Below are 14,080 nucleotides of genomic sequence, written 5' to 3' on the forward strand. Positions count from 1 at the left end.
AGAGTTGAACCCTTCATGGCTGAGGAATTTGTGCCTTTTAAACTCTGCTATGCATATTTACCCGAATATCAGAAACTAGATGCTGGTTAATATAAGTAATGAAGGAACATCACTAGATTTCAGAAATAAGGAAAATCATTTCTCCTAGGTTTTGTGTATCTATTTTTAAATCTAAATCTCTCCACTTAATAAGAAAAAAAAAGAATTGATGATTTTAAAAGGGTGTACTTTATTAATATGTAGATTCTTTTCACAATTATCCTAATCAATGCGAATTATGTTTTATTTGGGTCGAGGGTCCATAAAAAATAATCTCTCTCTACTTCACGAGGTAGAAGTAAGGTTTGCGTACACACATTATCCTCCTATATCCCTCGTGAGATTTCATTGAATATGTTACTGTTATTATCTAATCAACTAATCAAAACTTCCCATTGGAGTTGAGGGTTGTCTAAGATGTCAATAATCCCCTTTTCTATCAATGTGGCAAAAAGAAAGGCATGGATGCAGCAGAATAAAAAGGCTTGCCTATTAGAGGTAGCAAATGAACGAGTCGGTTCGGGTATTGGCGAGATAAAAATGGGTAATACAAAACAAATGATATATCCGACCCGACCCAATTGATATGGATAAAAAATAGGTTAAGCGGTGAATTATATGGATATTCATATTATCCATGGCTTCTTGAATATGATTCTTTTGGGAAAATTCCTAGTCTCTCAAATTTGAGGAACCCACAATTTGAGTATTTGCGAATATAAAAGTTAAACCCATTGGTTATCCATTTTTTAAGTGGATAATATGGATCTTATCCATATTTGACCTATTTTTGAAATGTTTATTATCCAACCCATTTTTAATGGATAATATGGATGGTTATTAAAGATGTTAATTATTCCTTCCATTCCAATTTATTTGATATTATTTCCTTGTTAGTCAGTATAAAAAAGATCATATTCAATATTCAAATATAATTGAACTATATATTTCTCATTTTAATTTAAAATGCAATGCTTTTATGACCACAAAAATCTTATCGCATGAATAAGTCACATTCTTAAAATTCTTTCATTCTTTAACTACGTATCCAGTCAAATTAGGCCATATAAATTAAATAGAGGGAGTACTTACGAGTTGAGCGAAAATACTAACCTCCTTTTTTGGTTAAGTTGCTACTAATAGTTTTGTAATGGATTGTAAAGAAATTCAGAAATAAAATTGTAAAAGAGATGATTAGCGGAAGTCAAATGAGTTTTATTAGCTCAATGAATCAAAGTACAATACATTGACATGGCTCTTCAATGAAGTTTGTAGAAAAGAAGAAGAAGAATCAAAGAGAGAGAGAATATAGAGAGAGAAAGTAGTTGAATCTGGTAAAATGTAACTGATTCTGTTGGGCCTTCTCCTACTAATAGATTCTAGAATATTCTTCCTTTGATTTTCACCCTTAGATCATAATAGGCCTATAATCTGAACCACACATCTTAAATGACCATGGACGCTCCTAATGATGCCACGTCACTCTTCTTATTCTTTTATCCTAACTCTACTTTCCTTATTCATTTCATTTCCCTTCACTTCTCAGCCGACAACCTTAGGTTTTGGCAATACCCCACCAATGAAGAACGACCTTGTCCTCAAGGTCGGAGTGTAGCCACAAAGTTAAGAAATTGACTCTTGATATATCCTCAATCTTCCCATGTCTCCTCATCTTCTCCTAAATTTGTCCATTGCACCAACACCTTAACCCCCACTCCATTATTAACCTTGACCATTCACCTCTGCAAAATTGCTAAATGCTGGACCAAAACTTGACCTTCTTCATCACAAATCAGTGGTTGTTATTGTGGTGAAATCGCTGGGCCAATGTGTTTCTTGAGCTGCGACACATAGAAAACTGGGTGGATTTGAGACCCAGATGTAAGCTCCAGTAAGTAAGCCACTGCCCCTATCTTTTCTGTGATTTTATGTGGTCCATAGTATTTACCACTTAGCTTCAAGTTCCTTCGCACTGCTACTGAGGTTTTCCTGTACGGCTGGAGTTTTAGATAGACTAAATCTCCAACCTCTAGATTTCTGTTTGATCTGCGTTTGTTAGCATAGAATTTCGTGCGAGCCTAAGCTTGATTTAGATTTTCTTTCAGATTCTGCAACATTTGCTGTCTCTGATCTATAAGAGACCCTGCTGATGTATGTGTAGAATATGGTAGTGACCCCATATGAACCTGTGTAGGTGGAAACCCATATAGAGCCTAAAAAGGGGTAGTCTGTAATGAGCTGTGATAATTGGTATTGTCCCATCACTCAGCTAATGGCAGCCACTTCGCTCATTGCTTAGGGTTAGTGAACACCACAACCCTTAAATAAGATTCCAAGCACCCGTTAAGCCTCTCCGTTTGACCATCAGACTGGGGATGATAGGAAGTAGACATATTCAATTTATTTCCCATGGTTTTGAAGAGTTGCTGCCACAATTGACTAGTGAAGATGGAATCCCTATCTGTCACAATAGTCTTGGGTAATCCATACAACTTGTAGATATCCTTTAGGAATGTCTCAGCTACATCCTGAACTGTATAAGGATGTTTATGAGCCAGAAAATGACCATACTTAATCAGTCGATCCACTACCACCAATATAACCTCCATGCAGCCAGATTTAGGAAGCCCTTCAATGAAATCCATGGCTATGTCTTTCCATGACATTTCTGGGATAGGTAAGGGTTGTAGTAGGCCTGGAGAGAGGACATTTTCTGTTTTAACTCTTTGACAAGTATCACATTCCGAAACCTTCTTGATCACCTCAATATTCATGTTTGGCCAACAGAATACTCCTTTGATCCTTCTGTAAGTCCCCATCTGCCTAGAGTGACCTCCCAATGGTGATTAATGTAGTGCCTCAAAAATCTTAGTTCTAAGGGGTGTTCATTTCCCTATATATATTCTCTGTTTGTACCTTACAATTCCTTGTTGTAAGGTATAGTGTAGCTTGTTATCAGGGGCTGTTGTCGGCTCAATTATCAATTGTGCAGCTGCAGGGTCATTCTAGTAACTCTGGATGATCTCTTGCATTCAAGTAGGTTCAGCAGTTGTGATGACATTTAGGCTAGAATCCTCTATCTCATGCATCGGCTACCCTATTTTCTGTCCCCTTTTTGTACTGAACCTCATAGTCCAATTCCAGCAATTTAGTTAAGCCTTTCTGTTGAAGAGCAGTTGTGACTTTTTGCTCTAATAAGTACTTCAAACTGTGATGATCAGTTCTGATATTAAAGTGACCCCCTTGTAAGTAATGTCTTCAACTATCTACTACTGGCAATACTGTCATATACTCCTTCTCATAGGTAGACAATCCCCAATGTCTAGGGGCTAAGACCTTGCTAAAAATGCTAGTGGTCTTCCTTATTGCTTCAGCACAGCTCCCATACCTTTTGAGCAAACATCAGTTTCCACCACAAATGTTTTGGTGAAGTCTGCCAATGCAGGACATGTGCAGTGGTCATTGCTTGCTTGAGGTTGTTGAAGGTTGTTTCTGCCTCAGGTCCCCACTGAAAAGAATTCTTTTTTAGCAGGTTAGTCAAAGGTTTGCCGATTACCCCATATGATTGGATAAACCTTCTATAGTACCCAGTCAAACTGATCATGCGCAACTATGCCTTATAAAAAGGACAAGCAGTTGTTACAAATATAATCAGGGTATTTAGCGCAGAGTCAAATCCACAGTGAATTAACCTACCAATTACTCTTGTTAGACTCACTAATTTCTTCGTAATCAACTGCTCGGATATTCTGAATAACAATTGGTGATATTTTTACTAGCTATAACTGAATAAAGTTAAGTAAACTAAAAGCTAACTATGATTGAGTTTTAAACAAATAAGAGAAAGAGCTAAGGTTATGATTTCCTCTATTGATGGAATCCCTTCCTGTTATGTTTCGCATTGAATTACCTAATTGTCTCTGTTGATCATGAGCACTCTTACTACTGTAAATCACTCCTAAGTAATTACGACAATTTACTAGACGCACTCTCCCAAGTTACGCTAGCTGGCTTTTATTACAGCTCACTTTAGATCACACCAAAGGTTTCGTTATCCCTAATCCCACCTTTAAACCCTCGGTTATTGATCCCTCATATACTTTGGGAGTTGTGTTGTTCAAAAACTACCTAAATATGCAATCTGTCCCGAGTAATACATACTAAATAGGTACAACTAAGTGAGGATCCTATTAATTAACTACAACAAAAACGTAGTTGAACAAATAAAGATTGAATCGGGCAAACTATGTTAATATAACAAGAAGTTCATTCTCAACAGGTTCCATCAAAACCCTAGACTAAGTAATTAGATACTCATAGCAAAGTAAGATAAAATCACAAAAGTATTCGTAATTTGCAAATAAAGCTAACGAAGAGAAGATTGAAAAATTCTAATGGTTGCTTGATCTTCTCACACTTGTTCTTGCTTCCAATTCAGTCTAAAAACAAGCTTAACCTTCGCTTGGGTGAGTTTGTTGAGTTTATAAAGAGTTAGGATAAGTTTCCCCCGATCTATACTTTAGTCCCCAAATTTCTGTGCGATTACACAGTCGACCGCGACCATGGCAGAATGCGGCGTGACCGCGGTGAAATGCAACTATTCTGCCTCAATTGTTTGGCCTACCGCATTCAAGCCGCGGTCGACCGCGGTCGCGGTGGCCTCTTGCCCAGTCCTTCTTTGCCTCTTTCTTGCATATTTTCATTTGAGTTCTTCTTGATTGGCCTTATATCCACATTATTGACTCCAAAAGACTCCATAGTCTTTTCCTAACTTGGATAAGTTCCTGCAAATCAAAAGAACACCAAATAGAGTATTTTGATATCATTTTGTATTTAAAACAACAATAAAGCATGGTTCATTTAGAGTGAAAATCGCATCTATATAGCCTATTATCAACACCCCACACTTAAACCGTTACTAGTCCTCTAGCAACAAACCACACTCTATTGGCCTAATCATCACAGGATACCTCCCCTACTCTTTATACCAAGAATACTTCACATGGGTAGACTACCTCAGTGCAACCTCCTCACCTCAAGAGTGGACTCTTTTCTAGCCACGCAATACCCCTAAACAGCTCTCCTACTCTTAGTCAGAGGTCCAGACTTAACTTCCCTTCATGAATCATGTGCCTACTCACTACAAAAGAGACTTATATTATTTACAAACCACATACTGAGGAACTCAAATACAACATTTCACTCACCCTCAGAAAAAAAACTTCTTATGCCACAAACAACGCACTATAGCTTGCCAGTAGTGTAATACTCTACTAATCGAGCTCATTCATTCTAAGATCAAATAGGACTTTATTTTGTTGTAATGTTGGCTGTGGGACGGGTAGGATACATATGGGTATAGTGACTACACCTCCCTAAGCACTCCACTACCTTGTGTACTTTTAAGCTCTTAACTTTGTCACACCTTCCTTCCACCATTGTATTATTGTGTTAACCCTTTTTTTTAAGCACACTTTTTCTTTTAATAGCTGCCACCAATTTGAGACTTCTCTCCTTTTTTCCTTTTTTTTTCTCTGGTGGCCTCTAATATTGTTGATAACAGTGCACTTTTTCTTTTCATGTCCCCTTAGTTCCACTTAGCAGCCCAACCAACCACCCCACACTAATATTTTTCCATATCCTTTACACTTTGAGTGCTTCTAAGAGGTGATAGGGTTCAACAAGATAGACTATTTAAACTCGGGTTAGGCTTGTAATGTGGTTGCCACGGAAAACAGGCTTACAGGCTCAATGGGGTTGACTAGGGTATATATAATTAGGTGGGAACAAGCATACATAGAAAGGATAAGCAATGAAATGCCTATATCACTTTCCAGACCAAGCGAGGCTACCATTTCACTTCGTACACACACATGGAAAATTCTAGGCATTGAATGTTAACACAAAATACAGAAAGCCTCACTCACATATGGTACATGACTCAATTCAGTTAGGATCATCAGACACTCTGTTCTAAGTACTTGAACCATTCAGGTACACACAATTTAAGGCCTTATTTGAGTCAACTAAAGAGCCTAAGTGTCACACTAAAGTAGTCTTTATTCAAGGTACCATAGAGTTAAGGGTCCCTTTTTCCATTTTTTTCTCTTGCCCAAGACTTACTAAACTGAAAAGAAAAAAAAACTAACTACACCCGGTTCAAATAGAAACCCCTGGAAAAGAACCGTGGTTTAAAGAAAAACCAAGGGGGAGTTGATACACTACCTAACAAATGAAAATCTTTTTATTTGTTCGGCTTAAATCCCTCAAGAGATCCGTTGAGAGGTTTCCGTCTTCGGGCCAAGTCGACATTAACTAATATAATCCAAAAATACCAAACAAAAACAACATCATACAAGTTTATTCAAATATACAACAACGGCCACCCCCACCCCACACTTAAAGTTTTGGCATGTCCCCATGTCAACGAATATAAAGCAAAGTAAGGTAAGGGGACTTCCCTGTGCTCAATCCTGATCAGAGCTGGTGCTAGGATCGAGGTGACATGCTCGTCCTAGTGCCCGAAGCCAGCAATGATCTTTTTCTCCGACCTAGCATGTTGAGTAGTCAAATTGCCAACTCTAGTACCCAGATCAGCGACCGAAGTGTGGAGGCCAGCCATTTCTTGCCCCAGGGCTATCATGCGGGTACTTCCGCGAGCCTGTAATAGGCACGCCTCATCAGCACTCGGTTGTGGTGGGGCGGCAGTGTCCTCAGCATCATCACCATCATCATCACCATCAACCACCACTACCGGTTATCTCCCAACTGTGATTTTGCTAGCCCGAAATGGGACTTTCAATGGCAACTTCCCATCTACTCTGGGATTTTCAGGAACTCGTGTAGCACGGCATAGCTTGGTAACCAGAGAGGGGAAGTAAAACCTTTGAGTACTTCTGGAGAGCGAATGAACATCTCATCATGAAGGATCTTGGCCACATCAAAGTCATGGTGGGTCATAAAACAGTAGATAGCCACTGCTCTTGGCCCGTTGACATCAGTAGTGTTGCTGGAGGGCAGCAAACTACTGTTGATAATTATGAGCTAACACTTCGCTTCACAATTGAGAGACTGGGAGTTCAGTGTAATTCAGTGCTTTATCTATATTGGCTCCCTGTCAGCCACACATATTGCTTCAAGAATCGGTGGCAACCAGACAGTAGGGTGGTGATAAGCCTAGTAATGATCTCTCTCCCCGGTGAATACTGGCAGCCGGTACACTCGGCGGATAGCCTCAAGGGATGCATTCACCCGGGTGTTTCGTATTGTGAACACCCTATCAATATGCTCTGGGTAGTTTGCGTAAAACTCCCTTACCATAATTACATTCGCCTCCTCCGGTTCATCAAAGAAGATGTCCAGCTGACACCTCCTCAACCCTGCAAAGATACTTGGGCACTCTACTTGAAGGGCCTATCGGTCAATGTGAACTTCAGGTAACAATTTCTTGGATGCCTTAGCGCTAAACCTGTCCTCAGCTGCTTTGGAGACAAACTAGCACGGTCAAACTGTTCCGCACTAGCTTGGCCCTGAGCTCTAGAAGAACTGCCCGGTCCACTAGCGGAGGACCCTGTGGTACGTTTCTTCTTGGATTGATGCACTGTACCTGCCAAAAATAGAGGTGCCTATTAGTGAGGGTTTGAATCATGTGAACCCTAGGTGGTTACTCAGACTTCACCACCACATGGTCACAATGACCATTACAACTCCATTGGGGCAATTTCACAAACACCTTATGAGCATGGTCTCTAATCTAACACACCTAGCCCTATGGAAGCATAAACTCTTCCCCAAAATCAACCGTTCTCACTTCACCATTCCACCCCACCACAATGAACTTTACATAACAGAACCACACTCTTATCTACAACATTTTTACCATAACCCACTAAAAAGTAGAAAATAAAGCCAAAACAAAATCTAATTATAAATACTACACACTTCCAACATTTAAATTGCAAAATAAAGAAGCACAAGAAGGGAGAGGAGAAGCTTAACATACCTGGGCTTGTAGAAATTGAGATTGATGGAAGATGGAGTCTTGTAGAGGTGTGTATGTGTGTGTGAGAGAGAGAGAGAAAGAGAGAGAGAGGAAGGGGTTATGTCTTGGAGAGAAGAAGAAGAAGGATAAAGAGAGAGAGAGATATTGGGTTAGGGTTTGTAGAGAGATAGAGTAATGGGGAAAGTGAGGGTGGGCGTGTGTATTTTGGTGTTTAAGAGGAGAAGAAAAGAAAATTAAAAAAAATTAAAAACGTGACTTACCTGGGCGATAGATGCTTTGCGAATTACCGCGGTCGACCGTGGTCCCACCGCCGCCGCAGTGAGTGAAGGGGCGTGAAACAGAATGATCTTGTTTTACCGCGGTCTTGACGTGGTCTCACCGCGGTCGGGGTGGATCGAGAAATCCTATGGTAGAATACTCATCATTTATCGCAGTCGCACCACGGTCCCACCGCGTTCGCGGTGACGAGCAATTTTTTTTAAATAAGGATATTAGTTTCCTATACATCTGGTACAACATCAGACAAAAAAAAAAGAAAAAAAAAGAAATCATGGTTTGCCTCCCACGTAGCGCCTGATTTAACATCGCGGCACGACTTAGATGAGCGCATTTAAGGCTTGCTCGACCTCTGAGGTTCAGTCAGATGGATCACTGACACTTTCTTGGGTTCATCCATGCCCACATATAGTTTCAATCTTTGCCCATTGACTCTAAATGTATGAGAGTCTTTCTCTGAGGTAATCTCTACGACACCTGAAGGGAGCACTTCGACCACTCGAAATGGTCCAGACCATCGTGACTTGAGTTTACCCGGAAATAGCCTTAATCTTGAGTTATAAAGCAACACCATGTCTCCGGGATTGAAATTTCGCTCAACAATGTTCTTGTCATGCAACCTCTTCATTCTTTCCTCTTACAATCTCGTGCTCTCAAAAGCAAGAAATTGGAACTTGTCTAGCTCATGCAATTCTGTGACTCTATTTGTTCCCGCAGCTTCCATGTCCAGATTTAGCTGTTTCATTGCGCACCAAGCTCTATGTTCTAGTTCCAGTGGCAAGTGACAGGCCTTTCCGAACACCAACTTGTATGATGACATACCAATTGGTGTTTTTAAAGCAGTTCTGTACGCCCAGAGTGCATCATCTAGCTTTTTCGCCCAATCAGTTCCAGTGGCATTCACAGTCTTGGTTAGCACACTCTTTATCTCTCTATTAGACACTTCGACCTGTCCACTGGTCTAAGGATGATATGGTGTTGCCACCTTATGGTGCACATCGTACTTTGCTAGCAATTTTTTGAAGGCTCAATTACAGAAGTGAGTTATTTTGTCACTGATAATAGCTCTCGGGGTCCCAAAAAGGGTGAATATATTCTTCTTCAAAAAACTCACCACCACTCTTGCATCATTTGTGTAGAGTGTTGCAGCTTCCACCCATTTGGACATGTAATCCACAGCAACAAGTATGTACTTATTTCCAAAGGAGCTGACAAAGGGGCCCATGAAGTCTATCCCAAATACATCGAACACTTCAACCTCTTGAATTGGGTTCATGGGCATCTCATAGCGATGGAAAATGCTCCCAGTTCGTTGAAATTCATTACAACCCTTCACCCATTGATGTGCATCCTTAAACATTGTTGGCCAGTAGAACCCGGCTTCTAGCTCTTTTGCTGTCGTCCTGACTCCTCCAAAATGCTCGCCATACGCCGATGTGTGGCATGCCTGCAAAACAGAAGATTTTTCTATCTCAGGGACACACCTCAGGATCATATTATCAACACATATTCGAAATAGATAAGGTTCATCCCAGTAATACATGCGGCAGTCACGATAAAACTTTTTCTTTTGCACCGAGGAAAGGTCATAGGGAACTATACCGCTTGCTAGGTAATTTGCAAAGTCTGCATACCATGACATTTCCTCAAGGCTTGTAGCGAGTGGCTGCTCGTCTGGAAAGGTTTCCAGAATATCCTCTACCTCAACAGAGTTTTCAGCTCCTTCAAGTCATGATTGATGATCAGCGACTTGATTTTCTGTGCCCTTACGGTCATGTATCTCCAGGTTGAACTCTTGCAGTAATAGCACCCAACGAATCAAGTGTAGTTTGGACTCCTTATTCTCAATCAAGTACCTGAGAGCTGCATGATTAGTGTATACAATTACCTTAGAGCAATCAAGTACCCGAGAGCTGCATGATTAGTGTATACAATTACCTAAGAGCCAATCAGGTATGATCTAAACTTGTCGAATGCAAACACCACAGCCAGTATCTCCTTTTCAGTCACAGTGTAGTTCAGCAGGGCTCCACTCAACATCCTACTGGCATAGTAAATTGGGTACATTAGCTTATCTTTCCATTGTCCCAGCACTGCCCCCACTGCATAGTCATTGGCGTCACACATGAGTTCGAATGGTTTCTCCCAGTCGGGGGCAACAATGATGGGTGCTGTGACTAGCCTCTTTTTCGACTCCTCGAATGCTACCCCGCAATCATCAAAAAACATGAAAGAGTGATCTTTTTCTAACAACTTACAAAGAGGGTTGGAAATTTTTGAGAAGTCTTTTATGAATCTCTGGTAGAAACCGCCATGCCCGATGAAGCTCCTGATTGTTTTGACTAATGTGGGGGGTGGCAGCTTTGCTATCACATAAACTTTAGCCCGATCCACCTCGATTCCCTTGCTACCCGGTGCTATGCCCTTTTGTACCATGTAATGACACTTTTCCCAATTAAGTACCAGGTTAGTATTAATACATCTTTTCAACACTCGGGGTCAGATTTGTAAGGCACTCGTCGAATGAGTTTCCCACCACTGAGAAATCATCCATGAACACCTCCATTATGTCTTCGACCATGTCAGTGAATATGACCATCATGCACCTTTGGAATGTGGCGGGTGCATTACATAGGCCAAAGGGCATCCTCCGAAAAGCATAAATTCCATATGTGCATGTGAAGGAGGTCTTCTCTCTGTCCTCTGGTGCAATAGAAATTTGGTTGTACCCTGAGTACCCATCCAGAAAACAGAAGTGGGACTCCCTACCAATCTGTCAAGCATATGATCAATGAAGGGAAGTGGGAAGTGGTCTTTCCGAGTGGCCAGATTTAATTTCCTATAGTCCATACAAATTCTATAGCCTGTGATGGTTCTTGTAGAGATCAGCTCATTGTTATCATTTTTGACCACCGTCATACCACCCTTCTTAGGAACACATTGCACCGGGCTAACCCAGTTGCTATCAGAGATGCGAAAAATGATTCCCGCATCCAACCATTTAATCACCTCTTTCTTCACCACTTCCTTCATGTTGGGGTTCAGCCTTATTTGGTGCTCCCTAGAAAGTTTGTGCCCCTCTTCCAACAGAATTTTATGCATACAATATGCCGGGCTGATCCCCTTAATGTCTTCCATGGTCCACCTAATGGCAGTCTTGCACTCCTTGAGTACTTGCAAAAGCTGTTGTGCCTTCACATCTAACAAACTAGATGAGATAATAACAGGTAATGTGGAGTTAGGTCCTAGGAACTCATACCTGAGATGGGCGGGCAGTGGCTTCTACTCTAGCTTTGGTGGTTCTTCTATGGACGGTTTGGCTGGAGGAGTTTCTCTGTTTTCTAAGTGTAGGGGCTCGAATTCAAGTGTTCTATCCCAAAACCCTCTGCCCTCTAAAGCCACCACCCATTATGCCAATTCTTCCCCGTTCACCTTATTTAAATTTACCAGACATGCAGAAAGAGTATCCTCAATAGTCAATGTCTCATCATTCGCTTCCACGATTACATCCACGACATCAATAAGAGAATAATTGGCGAATTCACTTGGTCGCCTCATAGATTTCTGCATGTTGAACGTTATCTCCTCATCGTTCAACCTCATCTTGAGCTCCCCAGTTTCATAATCAATGAGAGCTCTCCCTATGGCTAGAAACGGCCTTCCCAAAATTATGGGAATTTCTTCATCCACCTTACAATCCAGAATTACAAAATCTGCAGGGAACACAAATTTCCCTACCTGTACCAACACGTCCTCCAAGATACCAGAAGGTCTTTTCACAGTTCTGTCAGCCAGCTGCAATAACATAGATGTGGGTCCAGCTCTTCCAATCCCCAACTTCTTATAGACTGCCAGGGGCATAAGATTTATGCTAGCCCCCAAATCACAAAGTGCCTTGGCAAAGGCAAAGTTACCAATAGTGCAGGGAATTGTGAAACTCCCTGGATCATACAACTTCTCAGCAACTGGTCTAGTCACCACAGCACTGCAAGTCTGAGTTAGAGTCACTGTGGCCAAATCTTGGAAATCAAATTTTCGGGACATCAAGTTCTTTATCATTTTTGTGTAACCAGGCATCTCCTTCAAAGCATCAATCAATGGAATATTTACCTGAATTTGTTTCAACATCTCCAAGAATTTCTTGTAGTGTTCATCTTTCTGGTATTTGGCCAGCCTCTATGGGAATGGTGCTGAAGGTATCTTCTTCCCAATGATTTGGGTTTTCTCTTTGTCAGACACCACCTCATCTACTGATTCCTGGGTTGTCTCAGCTTATTTCTCAGCCTCAATCTATGTGTTGGTTTCTTTCTGGGCAGGCTATACTGTCACCTCTGTCAGTTTTGCTGAATCATCTAGTTCAACGGGCACTGGTACAAGTGTCTCAACCTATCTGCTTTCTCGAGCCCTATCTTGCTCCAAGTCTAAGTCTCTGCCATTACGTAGACTCACTGCCATCAGCTGCTTCGGGCCTTGATCTTTTGGATTTATCTGAGTGTCTGCAGGCAATGTCCCATGAGGACGATTATTCAAAGACATCGAAATTTGGCCCATCTGCACTTCAATATTCTTTATAGCTGACACTCATGTGCATTTGACCCAATAACCTGCTGCATCATTGCCTCGAGTCTAGCAAACCCATCTTCCTGTCTCTCACCATGTTGCTGCTGATGAGGATGATAACCCTAGGATGATAACCCTGCTGCTAATTTTGATTGTTGTATCCATGTGGCCTTTGGTAGAGCGCCACATTATTGTGAGGTCGCATGCCTCCCATATTTCCATTGTTGAGCTGTGGCTGGACTGGCTTGTATGGCTGATTCTGTTGGCCCCAATTCTGACCACCTTGTCTCTGGCCTCCATAATTAGACACATAATTCATGTCCTCAGGGTAATGATGATGATCATTTCTACATTCCATTGGCCACCAATTGGCTGACTAATGCAAGATGTACATAAGCCCCCATTGGTAGTATCTACAATGTGCACCTGCTGCTTCTGGCCTGACTCTTCCACCTTTTTGGTGAGTATACTCATTTGTGTCATTAAGGTGGACATATTTTTAGCAAGAGTGTTGGACGGATCTAAGGGCACTTAGTGAACTACTGGAGTGATAGGTGCATTCCTGGTTGTCTACCCCGAATTTTGTGCCATCTTGTCAAGCAAGATCTGGTTTTCTCTCCATGTTTTGTTCAAGATTGCTCCACCAGCTGAAACATCAACATTAGCCTTCACGCTATCTGTCAAACCCATGTAAAACCGTTGTCCCAACATCTGATCTGGAATATCGTGGTGCGGACATATAACCAACATCCTTTTGAACCGTTCTCATGTTTCTTGCAGTGTCTTCATTGATTTTGCTTTGAAGCTCAAAATTTCATCAATTTGCTGAGCAGTCTTGTTGGGTGGATGAAACTTATTCACAAATTGCTTGACTAACTCCTCCCAAGTCGTGATGGAATTAATGGGGAGTGAGTTTAGCCAAGTCTGGGCAGCCCCTGTCATTGAGAATGGAAACAACAACAGCTTTATTATTTCCTGAGTTACGTTGGGCTGCCTTTGAGTTTTGTAGATTGATAGGAAATACTTCAAGTGATGTTGAGGATCTTCAATGTATGACCCCGAAAATAGTCCCTTGTTTTGCAACAAGTGCAGCATATTGTTTGTGATTTGAAAAAATTCAGCCTGTATCTGCCGGACTAATATCGTTGTGGCCAAATTCTCTACTGTGGGTTGTGCCCAGTCATATAGAGCAGCCTCTGGCAC

General features: G+C 41.3%; 1 protein-coding gene across 1 annotated transcript; it reads right to left on the reverse strand.

Annotated features, from left to right (window-relative positions):
• Positions 1–8,954: 8,954 nt before the first annotated feature.
• On the reverse strand, positions 8,955–13,567 carry LOC142181301 (uncharacterized). The gene is made up of 7 exons (XM_075254315.1): positions 13,466–13,567; positions 11,765–12,397; positions 11,056–11,509; positions 10,284–10,419; positions 10,174–10,180; positions 9,495–9,764; positions 8,955–9,188 (listed from the first exon to the last, which is right to left on the reverse strand). Exons 1-7 carry the CDS (start codon positions 13,565–13,567, stop codon positions 8,955–8,957), a joined length of 1,836 nt encoding a protein of 611 aa, XP_075110416.1.
• Positions 13,568–14,080: the final 513 nt, after the last annotated feature.

Source organism: Nicotiana tabacum, chromosome 5 (assembly GCF_000715075.1).
Source record: "Nicotiana tabacum cultivar K326 chromosome 5, ASM71507v2, whole genome shotgun sequence".
Taxonomy (NCBI): Eukaryota; Viridiplantae; Streptophyta; class Magnoliopsida; order Solanales; family Solanaceae; genus Nicotiana; species Nicotiana tabacum.